The sequence below is a fragment of the Schistocerca piceifrons genome, chromosome 4, assembly GCF_021461385.2.
Source record: "Schistocerca piceifrons isolate TAMUIC-IGC-003096 chromosome 4, iqSchPice1.1, whole genome shotgun sequence".
Taxonomy (NCBI): Eukaryota; Metazoa; Arthropoda; class Insecta; order Orthoptera; family Acrididae; genus Schistocerca; species Schistocerca piceifrons.
Genome location: NC_060141.1, coordinates 586,470,270 through 586,487,400, shown reverse-complemented (window position 1 = coordinate 586,487,400; position 17,131 = coordinate 586,470,270). Strand labels below are relative to the sequence as shown.

The following is a 17,131-nucleotide window of genomic DNA, read 5'->3' as shown; positions in this document are numbered from 1 at the left end:
CCAAACACTAAACCAACTCAGTTCCATGAAAAAGATTCACAATGATCCAGAATTCTTAAATTTCTATCAAAGATTCAAAAAGATCTACAGGAAGGTGCTGACTGCTGCAAAAAAGTCATTTAATGACAAAATAATATATAATGCAGAGAATAGAAGCAAAACAGTCTGGGATGTTATAAAAAGGGAAACCGGGAGAGGCAAACAAACCCAGAATAACATACTGCTAAGGGAGAGGGATAAGGTAATAAATGATCCACAGCACTTAGCAGACTATGTAAACGAGCATTTTTCAGGTATTGCAGAGAAGTTACAACAAAAATTCCCCAAAACAAATATAACACCTGTAAATAATGTTGCACTAAATACAATGATGTTACTTCCAACCACAGAGAATGAAGTCAATAAAACTGTTCAAAAACTAAAAAATAAAAAGTCAGTAGGCTTAGATGAAGTACCAATGTGTGTACTGAAACAATGCATAGGGATTATACAAGGCCCCTTAACAAATAGAATAAATAAATCCTTCACATCAGGGACTTTTCCAGAGCAGCTGAAACAGGCAAGAGTTATACCTTTGCTTAAGAAAGGTAATGCAGAAGACATAGAAATTTACTGGCCCATTTCCCTGCTGTCAGCATTCTCAAAAATTATAGAAGCAATTATGAAAGACAGTTTAATGAATTATGTGAATAAATACAATCTTTTAAGCGAATCACAGTTGGTTTTCGAAGTGGCAAAAATATGGAGTCAGCCATAGTAGAATTCACAAAAGTTGTACTTGATGCTCTTGATAAAGATAAGTGTGTCAGAGACATATTTTTGGATCTTTCTAAGGCATTTTATACTACCGACCACAAGATTCTATTAAATAAAATAGAAGTGTTAGGAATAAGAGGGGTAGCCAATGACTGGTTTCGATCATACCTAGCAGATGGGGTAGAAAGAGTAGAGATAACGCATACTTCAAGTAGATCTAAACATTTAATAAAACACTTATCAGAACCAAAATAAATTAGAATAGGGGTTCCGCAAGGTAGCGTGTTAGGACCAATACTATTCCTGATATACATCAATGACTGTCCCAGTGGTGTTACTCATGGTGAAAAAATTCTCTTTGCTGCTGACAGCAATATTATAGTCACTGAGGAAACAAGATAACTCCTTGCTGAGAAAGCAAATGAAACTCTGAAGGAAGTTTATGATTGGTCAATAAGCAATAAAGTGACATTGAATATAAATAAAACTAATGCCATGAATTTCAGTTTGAAGAGGAAAAATGACAATGTTAAATTAAATGTAGATGGCACCTCTATAGATTGTGTGACAAGTGCAGAATTTCTAGGAATGAATATTGATTCTCAGTTGAAGTGGTGTGAACTCACAAAGGTACTTGCAAACAGAATGTCATCAGCATGTTATGCCCCTAGAATCCTATCATCAGTGTGTAATATGCAGTGTATTTTAGTTACATATTATTCATATGTACACTCAATTCTTAGCTATGGCATTCTTTTTTGGGGAACAAATGCACAAAATATGAACACAGTTTTCAAACTCCAGAAAAGAGCCATAAGAATAATAGCCAAAAATACTAGTCCAGTGAATACATTTACCAGTCAGTTGTACACATCAAAAATAACATTGGTAATTACTGCACAAACAGCTCTGTCCATGACCATGCAACAAGAGATAGACTCAATTTACGTTTACCAATAAAAAAATAAACATAAAACTCAAAACAGCATTTTCTACCAATGAATAAAACTTTACAATAAATTACCAAAAGAGATTAAAGAAATTGCAAAAATACACTTATTTAAAAAGGCAGCTAAAAAGTACCTGTTATGCAATATGTTTTATACATTGAAGGATTACTTAGATAAAACAGAGTAGGGGCTTGATAAAAAAAATGTTATAGAAATAAATAATAATAATAATGATTATAAAACATCCAACATTCCACATAACACCTTCACTTTGTTTTTTTTTTCCTTCTTTTTTCCTTTCTAGAAACACACTCCTCTCAAGCTGTGCATAGCACAATACTAACACCTCTTCCTCTTTCTGAGCTCAACATCTCACTCATTTTGGAGGGTTGCTGACTCAGTTTTTCAGTATAGCAAATGGGAAGTTGCAGTACAGAAAATGGTCCAGAGATCACCAGTGTGTGTGTGTGTGTGTGTGTGTGTGTGTGTGTGTGTGTGTGTGTAGTGGTTGAAGTGAGTGAAGTGTTATGAAACGATGTGTGTATAGTGTGTGCATTGACTGATAGTGAGATATGAGTGAACAGTGTGGCATTACATTATTTAATAAGTTATTTGTAAAAAATAGTAATGTATACCGGGAGTAGAATCTAATGATTGTCTCTAACTAGAAGTCTGTAAATATTAGCTTATTTTAAATTGGTCTAAACTTGTAAATAGTTTGACATGTCCTATACCCTTGTAAAAAGATATCCATGGATGAATAAAGCTGCTGCTGCTACTACTACTACTACTACTACTACTACTACTATTACTAAATATCAGTGCCACTTCATTACTGAAAAGATTATTCTTGGAATTGGCATTTTGTAAATTGTCACAGGTCTCCAGTCTGTGGCTTGGATATGTGATGTAAAAGTCTGGATATTTTCTACATTAATTGTCCTAGCTATTTTCTAATTGGTGCCACTGTCATTCTCACAGATACTTGCACTATTGATAGTGAGTCTTTACCTATTGTGGTCAGAGAGACCATTCAAGACTTGCCTGGTTGTTGTATCATCTATTTTAGTCTGGTCTATAAATATATTATCGATCATTGTGCTTGTTCATGAAGTTATTCTAGTAGGGAAGCTAACTGCAGAAGCAAGATTATATGTAGTCATCAGATTTTCTAGGTTTAGTCTGTCTCTGCAATTTGTTAGAAAGTTTAAATTTCCCCAAGCACTATCACATCTCTTTTGTGTTTGAATAAGTATATTAGGAGAGCATCTAAATTGTTCAAAAAGAGATTAAATTCCCCTGAAGGTGCTCTGTACACTGTAACTACTGATATATGGGAGTTATTCAAAGACAGTACTATGGCACATGCTTCAAAATGTCGTTCTAAACAGTAATTCTCCACATCAATTGTTCTTCATGTGACACTGTTTTTATCATAAATGGCAATACCACCTCTTTCTTTACACTTTCTACAAAATGATGTAGCTAAGTAATAATTATTTGTCACAAGTTTTTCTGTACCAGAATCAGTATGGTGCTCACTAAAGCACAGAACATCGGCATAATCTATACCTCGTGGCTCATGGACATTGATTAATTAGTAGTTTCAGTTGAAGGTCAGGACATGGTATTTTTGACTACTGATTTCTCCAGTTTGGTATGTTTCCACACACTGATTAATTGAGAAGAAGCACTTTTACCTTGTTTATTCACCTGGCAGTTGTCCTCCGTAGCGTGCCTATACCGAGTCCTACAATTATCTTATGTAGTGGTACACTCTTCATTCAAGCAGAGTGTCCTGGGTTCACATTGTTCCTTGCATTTGCAATAATGTCATAGCTTATAGTGGCGAAATGATTTTTCTCATAGCAGTTGAGGTGAAGGCCATGAGTGGTGTAAAGTTCTCAACCAAATTTGTGAGCTTCAATCCTATGAATATTCACAGAACTGCTGCAGATTTCTGCATAATGTATATTTGGAGCTATTACTGCCTTGTTTAAACACAAGGATTGTATTAAGTCATGCCTGTGTCGAATGTCAAACACAATTACATTAGAATGCTTCAGGAGCTGTTCTTAACTCATTAGTGGCATGCAAACCTTTGTGTGCAACATCATTTAGATCACCATAGATCACAATGTAGTCTTACTTGGTTATCTTTTGAGAAGTATCTGTTACTGTTGATAGTACTTGGTCAATGCGAGCACCTGCTTTGATATAACCTATGGCACTTACCTCCTTGTTCGAATTTTTTATTTCATGGGAAACACCTCTAAGATGACTATCATCCAGTAAAAACACTTTTCTTCCAGTGGCATTTGTTGTGTTAGTTAAATTTTCCAGCTTCTCGAGCATTAGAAAAATATTGTTTTTATTTTCAAGTGCCAATTTTGGCTGGAGGGGAAGCACAGGTTGTTTAATTTTTGCAACCTTTTTCTCTTGGCTTATGATTTGATGGTTTTCTGATAAATTACTTTGATGCAGCACATGAGAATTTATACGCTATGATCTGTGCAGCCAGCAGCATGCATTGGAGTAATGGCATTATTAACATTATCTTCGGCCGTTGTGTAAACTACTTCTTTATTACACCCACTTTTGGCCTGATTTCCAGTCTTTAGTTTATTATGTTCACTTTCAGTATTTCTCAGCCTGTCAGTTAACACTCTGTTCTCTTCAATTGATCTGCACACAATTTCTTGCTGTGAGTTAATAGTTTCAACGACTTTGGATTTGTCAGGGTGCACATCACACGTTACACACTTTGTACTGGATGGTTTCTCACCATAGTTTACGTAGCACAAGACTTGGAACTTTGCAGAGCACTACTGCTGTATTTCTTTTTACCTTTGATGCCTGATACGTATGAGAATTCACAAAAACTGGATGTTCAGTTCCATTTAACTCTTTACTCATCCCCATCTTGAAAACTTGTTACCATTGTGCAAAACAAATAAAACTTTTTCCTATTTTGCAGCTGTACCTATCCTTCAGGGCATCCCAAGCAAATAATATCATATGATTTTTTTAAATTTTCATCAAGACATGCCCAATAGTTGTGCGTTCCACGTATATTGTTCTCAATATTATATTTTTTACCACATATTGAAACTTAATTTTTTTAATCAGTCTTATAATTATGTGGTTTGGGTATATTCTTCTTCTTCTTCTTCTTCTTCTTCTTCTTCTTCTTGTCCTTTATAAACATCTGGGATTAAAGCACCTTGTGCTTGGATGAGAGCTGTGCTTAATTCCAAGGAAAAACTCCATTACCGCCAGTGTAGTAAATCCTTGAGACAGTTTTTGAGAAAGTGTACAACAAGCAATATATTCAAGAAATAAAACACTCAAAGAACAAAGCAAAAACAATTTGAACATTATTTACAAGAAACAAACAAAAACAGTGATCCAAATTCAATTTAGCTCCTAGAAAACAGCTCCAGCAAAAATGGTGATGCATTGAAATCATTGACCTCCAAATCCAGTTATTACTTTTTCACAGTGGATGCAAACATTGCACCTACTAATAAAGAACTAGATGTGGGTGCATTACACTTACTTCTCCAGTCACTTCATTCACTGCCATTAGACATTATTTTTAAAAATGAAATTCCTAAGGAGATTACAGAATTTGTCAGATCACAAAAAATAATAAATCTTTTGGTTATAGTGTACCCAGCAGAATATTAACATCTGTTGCAGACTTAGTAGGACTACCTTCCAGCTGTCTTTGCAATCAGTGAATCACTGCACATTTCCTAACACTAAAGTATGATGTAGTAGCAGCTATTTATACCACTGGAGATAGGCAAACCACCTCTAATTACTGATCTATTTCACTCTTTCCAGTCTTTTCAGAAATGTTTGAGAAAATGGCCTATGACAGAACACTATCACATTTGACTAAGAAGAACTTGTTAACTGCATCTTAGTTTCAAATTCAGATAGGACTCTTCACAGAGAAAGCAATACAAGGTGTTACAAATAAAGTCCTGGCAGTAATAAACAAGAAGAATTATTGTGTTGGTATTGTCAAGGTCTTTGTGTGCTTACAAAATTGTGCTTTTCAAAGTAAAATGTGGTGCTAATGGCATCCCTCTTGCATTAATGGAATCTCATCCTTGTAAGGGGAAGCAGAGTGGTGTCACTGACAGTCTGTGTTATAGATGTGAAACTGCCCTCAGAATGGTGGGGTGAGAGAGAGGGGGCAGGTTGTCTTAACAGACACAGCTCAGATGACAGCTGAACGTGTCTGCTACAAACAGTTTCAATCTTAATATCGCTGAGACTTGTGTTATATGGTTTCAAATGAGCAAAGTGACCTGCTAGCACCAGAAGTAGATAGGAATAGTCATACAATGTGTGTTAAGTCATATGTGCTCAAGCTATACTCGAGAAATTCTGCTCAGCTGTTTTGCCTTTGGAAGTCTCTCTCATTGTGTTTCCCTAAAGGTAAGGGTGTCCAATTATATTGTATAATTTCACTCCTTGTTATCTAATGGGATTATCTGGGGCATTTCACCTAAAATAAATACTGTTTATTCAGCAGAAGTGTGAGTAAGAATATTGTACTAAGTGTATAACCACACATTTCATAGAGGTTTTTATGTGGTCACATTCACTTCCCAGTACATTTATTCCAGAATGATTTTTTTTTTCTCCAATAATAAAAATCAGTTTCGGTTGAACTGAGAGCTACACAATTACAATACAAGACACGAGAATATTTTTTGTGTTACTTTGGCTCCTTGTCTATGGTTCAGATTGGATCTAATTGCACAAGGGTATTCACATGCTCCCATCCACCATTGAGCAAGAAATTGGGAATCCCATATGATCCAAAAGAAAATTAAAAATGTAACTCATTACACACTCTTCTGCAAAGTATCTGAGTATTTAGATTCGAGAATTACAGAGTTGCGTTAGCTTCAGGACAAATAGCTGTTTTCACTGTAAAGCATGACAAGCAATAATACACCATAAACAGGACCAAGTGTTTCTGAATATAGGTAACAATTTTCTTTTTTAAATACCAATGTAATAAAGTAAATATTAAGCTAAAACAGCTCTTTCTTCTGAATATCTTTATTTTATATTTAGCTGAAATAGCATGAATAGCATTAAGCAATACACAGTGTAAAACTAAGTTTTTGTGATTTGTCTTATTAATGAATATCTTTACTCATCCCATGTCCCTGCAGGTTTTCCTTCAGATGGGATCTACAGAATATAATGAATGAATGAAAAGTCTACCTTGCAACTGTGTTACACTCCCATGTCACTATTTTATCCCATATCTCCAGACCTGTCATATTAGTGGCTACAAAGTGGTCATTCCTTTTCTCTCTGCTCTGTATTCCTGTATTAGGTGACTACACTCAATTAAATTTCCCTAATCCTTTTCTGTTCTCCACAAGTTAAGAAGTGCCAGTGTATGCTTTGCACTGACTGTAGTTATTACAGTAATATGTATTTGTTTGGTCAAAAGCAGTTTACTTTTTTATTGTGCTTTATTTTATAAGAAATTGTTTTGCTTTTTTTGCAGTTCACATCAAGCTAAGCAGTTTGTCATACAGAGTGCTGAATTTCACAAGCTGTGCCACACACTGAAGTTACAGTCAAGATCACTTGAAATAAATGAGACTATTGAAGCACTGAAAATTGTTTCATTTTTAGGTCTTCCAAGTTCGAGTCCTTTGATTCAAGTCCTTTTGCAGCTAGTCAGGTACAATGTCAATGAATTGAGTTTACAACATATTGTATTCCTTGAGTTCATCTTAAAGAAATTTGATAGTTGCCCCTTAGTAGATGCACTGAATATTGCTCTACCAATTGTTTTTGAAATACAGCTTCCCATCAAATTAGATAGAGAAAATCCATCACATATGGCAGAAATGCTGCAGTATGCTGTGAGGAACAGTTTGTCTGACTCAATAGTTTCATTGCTGATTGACCGCCTTACAGGAACATGTCACAAAATGGACAAAAAAACAGCAGAGAATATTACATGGGTTTTGCTTGATGTGGATCGACCTGTACTCTCTATTCCATTTCTTTTACGTCAGACATTGAACATTGTTTCAGAAAATATTAACAGTCTTTCATTTGATGAAGTGCATGCACTTGTGAGTAAAGTAGTGAAGAAGTATCTGAAGACAAGTGGTAATTTTTATCATGAAGAATTTTTGGACAGTTGTGCGTCATATGTGATTGAAAAGCGGTGTACCTTGGAGAAAACTTGCTGGATCCTCAAGAAATTAACAAGGCTAGTAAGTTTAAATATAATATGCTCTTTTATATTTCATTCTTTATTTTTGCTATGATATGTGTAAGAAAATAGCTTTTGCGCTGTACAAGTGTGAATCAATTATTCAGATAGTGTGACAATTAATAACCAAATATAGATAAGAAGGAAAATCTAATTACTAAACAGCAGAATATCAAAGGATCTTAAGGATTCAAACGCTCTCAGAACCAGTGGTCCCTTGGTTAGGAAAAAACGGATTTTTTGTGGGGATGCAGAAATTTTTAAGGGATTAAACTGGTTAAACCGTAAGTTCAGTCAACTGAATGAGGGGGTTAAGTTGGAGAAAAAAGATGGGAAAGTATAGAGATTGACACTAGCAGCAGATGATATCCAAAAAAGTCTTACAGTTAGACAATGAAAGAAGAAAAGAATTCTAAATGGTAAAAGAGAGAACATCAAGCACAAAAGTACAAATAAGCTGTGGCTGAAAGACAGTAACCAGTGTCATCCTTTTACAAAATATGAACGATCTCCATTATGTGCTACATTTCTGCCACCCTCCGGGCAGCAGCTCCTTATTAGTTCTTTCCATTTTCTATCCTCAGTTTTTCTACTCAGCAGTGAGATTTTCTCAACTTTTGTTTCCTATTACCACAACCATTACATCATCCTGCTCTTCTGATGTCATTATATTGTCCTGTACTCAGGTGCTACTTTTCTTTATAGTCTGTGTTATTGTCTTTACATTACCAGATCTTTTCCTATTGTTTCTCATGTTCCATTCCATGTCATATGCATTTTGTTGGTTTCCTTGTTCAGTTGTTTCCAGCTTCAGTTCTGCTTGCATTTGCAAAGTGGCACCCCTGTCCTTGCAAAAACCTGCACCATTTTCCATATAATTTGTAACTTGAATTTTTCTTATTTATTCGTTAAGATATTGGTCTGCTTCTCCTTATCTTTCCCTTACTCATAATACATCCTGTCTTACAGTGATATCAATCAGTTGTGCCTGTACTGCTTGGATCTCACTGGCTTCTCCCCCATTTATTGACTTAATCCTCACTATTTAACAACATTTATGTTCGTATTCATCATCAGTGCTGTCTCTCTTCTTTCTGGATGGAGGAACTAATCTTGAAGGAAAACATTTTTCATATGAGATCCAAACCTGCTATTTACATTGTGCCACACAAAGGGGCTTATACTGATTGAACTTTAATAACTGAAACAAAAATTACATACTTTTTAATCATATATAGTGGTATGATTTTATTGATGATTATTTACTGTTGAATATGTTCAAAATGTCCATCATCAGCAGCAGTACAGTCTCTGCAACACTGCAGAGTGGATAGTTAAATGTATGTTATGGTTGCCATTTTAATGGATTCAGAGACAATCATAATCACTTCTCTCATGTCATCCAGTGGATCCAACTTTGTGGCATTTGTGGCGTCCTCTATAGTTCGTCACAGAAAGAAGTCTTAACAGCATTAGATCGAGAGACCTGGGTGGAAACTTAACACTTCCTTGTTGGCGTTTTCACCTCTCAAAAAATGTTTCATCCAGGAATTGCTGCACACCATTATTGTAGTGTGATGGTGCACTGCCTTGTTGGAAAAAACAATCTTCATCCCAGTATAGTTGGTGAACAGCTAGTGCAATTTGTTCATGCAATATGGTAAGATACTTCAGAGCTGACCCTGTTCCTTCAAAAAAGAATGGCCCCACAAGTCCTCTGACAGGCATACCATTGCAGACTGGTAATCCAGGAAGATTAACAGCTCATATTTTTCTATAACAAGGGAATTAACTCTTGCCTAGTACATACTGTTATGGCAATTGATGGTTCAAAAATGGCTCTGAGCACTACGTGACTTAACTTCTGAGGTCATCAGTCGCCTAGAACTTAGAACTAATTAAACCTAACTAACCTAAGGACATCACGCACATCCATGCCCGAGGCAGGATTCGAACCTGCGACCGTAGCGGTCGCCTGGTTCCAGACTGTAGCGCCTAGACCCACACAATTGATGGTTCCATTCAGTTTCAGATGTCATGTCATCAGATCAAACAATGGTGTCAGTCAATTGTTCATTTTCACAAATGCATTGACAAAATTTGAGGCACTTATTCATCATCCTTACTTGTTGTGGGGAGAAACCTGGGAATGTAAGGTTCCACTTTGCTTGCTATAAAATTTGTTGAATACTTGATTTGCTGACACCTGATTCATGTGCAGCTTGTTATATTGGATTTCTTTTCTGGATCTTGTGAATGCTTGTACCACTGTGTGTACTCCTCTTTCGTCCATCACAGATTTATTCCTGACACACTGTCCCTTCTTCAGATAATTTCCCTCTTAGATTTGTCACATAATTACATTATTGTTAAACGTGATGGTGATGCAGTGTCATACTCTGCCTGCCATTGTCTCTGTACTTCTTTCATGATTTCGTACTTTCAGTAACACTCTAAAGTCCACTTTCTTTGCCCCATGGACAAGTCTCCAGCAATCTTGTTATTTATTTATAGTCATTAGCAACTTGAAATAAACAATAAAAAACAAATAAGTGACTACACACACTAGTCATGAGTGCACCACAGGATTACAATTGGATTGAGGTCATCATTAATTCCTCTTTGTTATTAAAGTTCAAAAACCATAAACCGCTTTGTGAGACACCATGTATTTTGTTGGCTGACTAGTTCCAAATGTAACCCAATTTCACAAATTATGTTAATCACCATATTTATGTAAGGTAAAATCCTGATTATCCAGCATTATATTATTTTATTTATTTGGCTAGTACATACACTGATGCGCCAAAACATTATAACCACTGCCCAGCATGAGACGGAATGCTAGCTGGTGTAATTATGAGCATGCAGCACAGGAAAGAAAAAATATATAAGTAAAGCACATACGAATGGGGAATCATTGTAATGACAATACCGGAAAAAAATGGGGAAATCCACTGACATTAATGACTTTATACACACACACACACACACACACACACACACACTGCCACTGTCATGTTTCTGGGCACTAACCTAGGACTGCTGCTTCATCTGAGGTAAGCAGCAGTCTAGCTGAGAAGGTATGTGTGGGAATGTGGGAGTATGGAAAGGGGGATGGGGACGGGGGGGGGGGGGATATGAGGAGTCAATGGTAATGGGAGGATGCGTGGGACAAGTCCTGCATGCAGGTCTATTGCAGGAGTATGATCCATGAGACAAATGGTTTTGATTGGGATTGGAGGAGGGACGGACAAGGATATTGGATAGGTTGAGTGATGGGCAAGAAGACCATTGTGAGAGGGATGGGGTGAATATTTTTCATTTCAGTGCATAAGGAGAGGTATTCAAAACACTGGCAGGGAATTTTATTCATTTACTACAGTACCAGGTGGTACTGAGACACAAGAGGAGTGCGCCAGCTGGCTGTTGGCTTTGTGAGGAATGGTAAATGACTGGGGAAATACAGTATGGGAGATCTGCTTCTGAACAGTGTTGGGAGAGTAATTTTGGTCTGTGAAGGTCTCTCACTTAGACCCTTTGCATATTTGCAGAGGAATGGCTGACCACTACAGATGTGGTGACCATATATGGCTAGGCTTTGGGAGGGCACTTCCTAGTGTGGGATGAATAGAATCTGTCATAGTGGGAGTATTGTTGGTGATTGGTAGGCGTGTTATAGATGGAGTTGCTGGTATAGCCAGCCTTGAGGTGGAAACTGACATTGAGGAAGATGGCTTGTTGGACTGAGGAGGAACCAGGTGAAGCGAATGTGGGAGAAGGTGTTGATATTCTGGAGAAATGTGGATAGGGTGTCATCACCCTCAGTGCAGATTGTGTAAATGTTATCAGTGAATCTGAATGAGGTGAGAGGTTTGGGATGGTGGGGTTCCTCTAGATGGCCCAGGAACAGGTTAGCATAGGATGGTGCCCTTTGGGCACCCATTGCTGTACCACAGATTTGTTTGTGGGTGATGCCCTCAAAAGAGAAGTGATTATGGTTATGGGCTAAAGGTGTTGGTCCATAAGGGCAGAGATTCTGTCTGGGGGCTTCAGTGAGTGTCCTGGGTGGCTGGATTTATGTGCTTCGAGAAACATGCAGATGGTAGGAGAGGTGGGATCGAGCAGAGAGAGTAAAGATTTGAGGAGAGACTGGAGAATCTGCTGGATTTCAGGAATGGAACCACTGTGACAGGGCTTGTATGTGGACATATCTGACAGCTGGTGGGCCGGCCGCAGTGGCCGTGTGGTTCTAGGCGCTGCTGTCCGGAACCGCGGGACTGCTACGGTCGCAGGTTCGAATCGTGCCTCGGGTATGGATGTCTGTGATGTCCTTAGGTTAGTTAGGTTTAAGTAGTTCTAAGTTCTAGGAGACAGATGACCTAAGATGTTAAGTCCCATAGTGCTCAGAGCCATTTGAACCATTTTTTTGACAGCTGGTGGTGATACTTCATCAGGTAATCCCTGTAGTTCATAACCACAGTGGTGGAGCCTTTGTCAGCTGGTAGTATTATAAGGTCAGGATCAGTTTTTAGGTGTGAATTGTGTTTCTTCTTGCAGATTTGATGTTGGTTTCCATTTTGAGGGATCTGGGGAATGATGGTGAGGTACGATTTGATGTTAAGAAATTCTGGAAAGTTAACAGGGAATGATTTGTGGCAAGGGGGGTGGATTATGATTAGATGGAGGAGTAAATTCTGAATGGAATCTGATTTGTAGTGTTAGTGGTGAAAACGTGCTTCAACTTTAGGGACCATGAGAAGGACAGAAGGTCTTTTTAATAAGCCCAGCATAATTGAATTTGGAAGTGGGGCAAAAGGCTGGACCTATGGGAAGGACTTATACTTCTGTTGGGCTGAGGCTTTTGGAGGACAGATTCATGAATGTGCTATGGGTTGGTGTAGGTTCTGAGTTATGTAGCATAGTGGGAAGAAGTTTCAGAGGGTGCGGTAGATTTGGTATGTCAGCAAAGCAGGGTTTGGCAGCTGTGAGGGTGGGAGAAGTTTCATGGAGGCACTTGTAAGCACAGTGGATAGTAATAGTCCAGGGCATAAGTATGAGGTGAACAGATTGAACAGTTTTTTGAGGTAACATATTAGGTGCTGCTCTAATACCAGGAGGGCAAGAGTTCCAATCTTGGATATGAGATGCAGGAACTTGGATTGCAGAGCAGGAGAGTTTGTGGATGGAGAGAAGGTAGTACAGGAGAGTTTGTAAGACTGTGTCCTGAAGCCTATGGACTGACAATTTGTACAGATAGAGATCACTGTGGAACAAGGGGCTGCAGCCAGAGATGGTTAATTTGGTGGTCAGGCCATTTGGACGGATTCCATGAGCTTGGCAAGACTGCAGGTGCAGTACATGAGATTGGGTTCTGGCCAAAGATGACCAAACATTTCTTCATTGGCACACATGGATATGCAAGAATCTATAGTGGAGGATAAAAAAACACACAAAAAGTGTGTGTGTGTGTGTGTGTGTGTGTGTGTGTGTGTGTGTGTGTGTGTGTGTGTGCAGGGGGGAGATAGCAAAAAGTATGAAATGGGTGAAGATGTAACATGAGTAAGTAGATGATCTTACAGTGAAAATTGATAACGGTGTGAAAATGAAGTGAGTGGGGTGCAAGTAGGTGGATGGAGATGTGTGAAGAAAGGGGGCAGCAGACATAATTGTATTACATGAGGTCACAAAATTGTATGATTGAATAAGACGAAAGGGAGGAGGTTAGGCGTGGGTACAACAAAGTGCGAGTGGTGCAGGAAAATGCGCGAGGGTGAAGGGAGGTAGTGGGACCAATTTTAAGGTCCATGAATGATAATATATCAAGAGGTAGAATGTTGGACATGAAGTGTTGCAATGTACAATCTGTGCAGGCATGTAACTCACCTCTGGCTGTAACACCTTCTACAATGCCCTCTACCTGTTCAAGTTCCATCAGTCCATAGACCTCATCAACCTAGTCCTGCAAATCACCCTTGCATCACCTACTTTCCATCCATAAAATTTTCCTGCTCTACAATCTCAAATTCCTGCATCCCATCTCCCAGATTGAAACCCTTGCCCTCCAGGAACTAGGGTAGTATGCACAATACCACTCCAAAAGGAAACTGTCCCATTTGTTCTCCTCACACTTTGCTTTGGACTACCATTACCCACCAAGACTACAAGTGCCTCCATCAAATTTCTGACACAACCTTTCATAGCCACCAAACCCTGCCTTGCAGCAATGGCACAGTCATGAACTTATCCTCCAAAAGCCTGAGTCCCACAAAAGTATTAGTTCTTTCCAATCTTTGCCCCCCTCCCAAAGTCAATAATGTTGGACTTGTTAAAGGCCTTATGTCCTTGTCCTGGTCCCTACAATTAAAACACTTTTTCAGCATCAACACTACCAATCAGACTCAATCCAACTGCCGGCAAAGGCTCCACCACTGTCTGCGCCAGCTGTCAGATATGTCCACATGCAAGTCCTGTCACAGTGGCTCCTCTCCAGAAATCTGACAATATCTCCAATCCTCCCTCAGATCCGTATGTTCATCCCAGAACCACTTCCTGAATTTCTCTCTTTCTCCTCACCCTCACCACTCTCTGCACCCCTACCTTCTACACGTTTCTTTAAGTACATAACCCTAACAACCCACGACCCCTATTGGTGCCGGTTGCTGTGTCCCCACAGAGAGAATCTATGTCCTTGAGGACCAAAGCCTTCAGCCTATTACCCATAACCCACCGTCCTGTACAAAAGTCACCAGCCATTTCCTCCACTGACTCTCCACAGCTTCTGTTCTTTTACCGCCTACCCACAGCACATCATTTTCAATGCTCTCCCCCACACCCACCAACTTCCGCAATCCCTTGACGCTACTGGCCACTATCTGTCCTGGCACCTGATTGACTCCAAACGTACCAACCTCCTCCCTGGTCACCATAGCCAACTATATCCTCGCCTGCAACTGCTTCTGCTTTGAAGGCATCATCTACAAACAAATCTGTGGCATAGCAATATGCGCCCACATGGCACCATCCTCTGCTGAACTGTTCATGGACCATCTAGACGAATTCTTGGTAACCACTCATAATCACAAACTGCTCGGATGATTCAGATTCATAAATAACATCTTCATGATCTGGACTGAAGTTGAGGACACCCTGTCCACATTCCTCCAGAGCATCAACACTTTCTACCCCATTCACTTCACCTGGTTCTCCTGAGCCCAACATGCCACCTTCCTTAGCGTCACCCTCCACCTCAAGGATGTCTACCTCAGCAGCTCCATCCATATCAAACCTACATACTACCAGCTACCACCCATGGCACACTGAGAAGTGCTTACTATACAGCCTAACCACCTGTGGTCATCACAGGTATAGTGGTGAGAAGTCCATCTGCAAATATGCCAAAAACGGGTCTCCTGTGCCTTCCTTCCCCAGTCATCTACCATCCCCCACATACCCACTGTCCGGCCGCAAAGGAGTATGTAGGAAAGTATCACTGGATGGCGAGTCATTTCTTGTAGCCACAATGTGATGTGTGTGAACCATTAGAGCCTAGCTTCCAGCCTTGTTAAGCACACTTGCAGTGGAAAAAATAACTATGAACTACACAAATTAATATCTGTTCTGGTTTCAGACCTGTCCAAATGAAACTATGCACAAACTCATGTATTAATAATTTATTTAATTTGTGTGAATTTCAGTTCTGTAACCAATTTCATTCCAGAGTTACAAAAAATTGCCTTAAACTCTAAATTATGAACTTGAAATTATTCTGAACTTTTCACTGACAGAACAATCAATAGTTTGCTGAGTGTATATCAGTTTAAACAAACTATTGAAAGTTACTTCTCAAAGATACATAATTTTTGGTATAAATTTTATTTCACAAGAGTTATTATTTACCTTTTTGCATATTATATATCACAGTGCAGTCAGTTTCATTTATTTTCCATAAACTGTAAGAATGACAGACGCGAGAGGGCTATGTATGTGGAATCAGAATATGTGGAACTGTGACGATGAATTAGTGTGTGTGTGGGGGTGGGGGGTTAGGTTGCTTGTACAGTGTGTGTGTGTGTGTGTGTGTGTGTGTGTGTGTGTCACTTACAAAGAGGATGTCTGATTTCTGTATTCAGCTAGTATATTCTAGTTGGGGGGAAGAGCCTTTTGGTTTTCCATCTTTCTAAGTTTTTGTAAGATATCATTCTGAGAAGATTCCAGATTTCAGCTCTCTCAGTTTTGATATAAAGTAATGATATCTGTTAATTGGTAGGCAAGCTAAAGTGCAAGAAGTAAGAGAAGTTGATTGGTTTTAGTTTCCAGTAGCCAATCAGAAGTGAGAGAGCTCCCGAGTGTTTGATGTGAGGCACGAAGATATTGTGCACTTCTGAAGGGGAGATGGTGCCCAGCCGTATTTGAGATTGCGGCACCATTCGCTGATGAAAATTTTAATTTTGAGCTACTATTCAGTTTTTGTACTTGATATAGCCGTGGGAAAAGTATGTCACTCATGGGATAGCATATTACACAATGTTTGGAGAGTTAAATGACTTTGTGATTGAATTAATTGAAATAAAAATTCAGCCAGGCATATGAGGCCTGTCTAAAAAGTATCCAACCTTTGGCCAGAAAAAATATTTCGAATACGTGATGGGGTTGTGACCCTAATCCCCTTCAAAGTAAGCCCCTTGTGCTTGCACACACTTAGCCCACTAATCCTTCCACTGCCAGAAACACCTCTGCAAGTCTTCTTTTGGAATGATGTCCAGCTTCGTTGTCATCCTCTGCATTATCTCCTCTCTACTCTCAAAACGCGATTCTTTCAGGAGAGTCTTCAATTTTGAAAACAATCAGAAGTCGCAAGGAGCCATGTCTGGAGAGTAGGGAGGTTGGCGAAAGACTGTAATTCCATGTTTGGCCAAGAAATTTTGGATCAAGTGGAATGAATGTGTGGGGGCGTTGACATAATGCAGTTCCCAGTTTTTCGCTGTCCATGTCTGTCTTTTGCGCCGAACTGCGTCACAGAGTCGCTGGAGAACATCTTGTTAGTACTCCTTTGTCACTGTTTGTCCTTCCGGTGTGTATTCGTGATGCACAATTCCACGGACATCAAAGAAAACAGTCAGCATCATCTTGATTTTGCTCCACACCTGCCACACTT

General features: G+C 38.9%; 1 protein-coding gene across 5 annotated transcripts in view; it reads left to right on the top strand.

Moving 5' to 3' along the window:
- The window catches only part of LOC124795518, a 96,695-nt gene that overhangs the window by 40,642 nt on the left and 38,922 nt on the right, over window positions 1-17,131 (top strand). For all 5 annotated transcript variants that reach the window (XM_047259582.1, XM_047259587.1, XM_047259585.1 and 2 more), the window contains one exon: window positions 7,252-7,975. In XM_047259582.1, coding sequence (XP_047115538.1) covers window positions 7,252-7,975 — 724 coding nt within the window. The remainder of the gene's footprint in view (window positions 1-7,251; window positions 7,976-17,131) is intronic.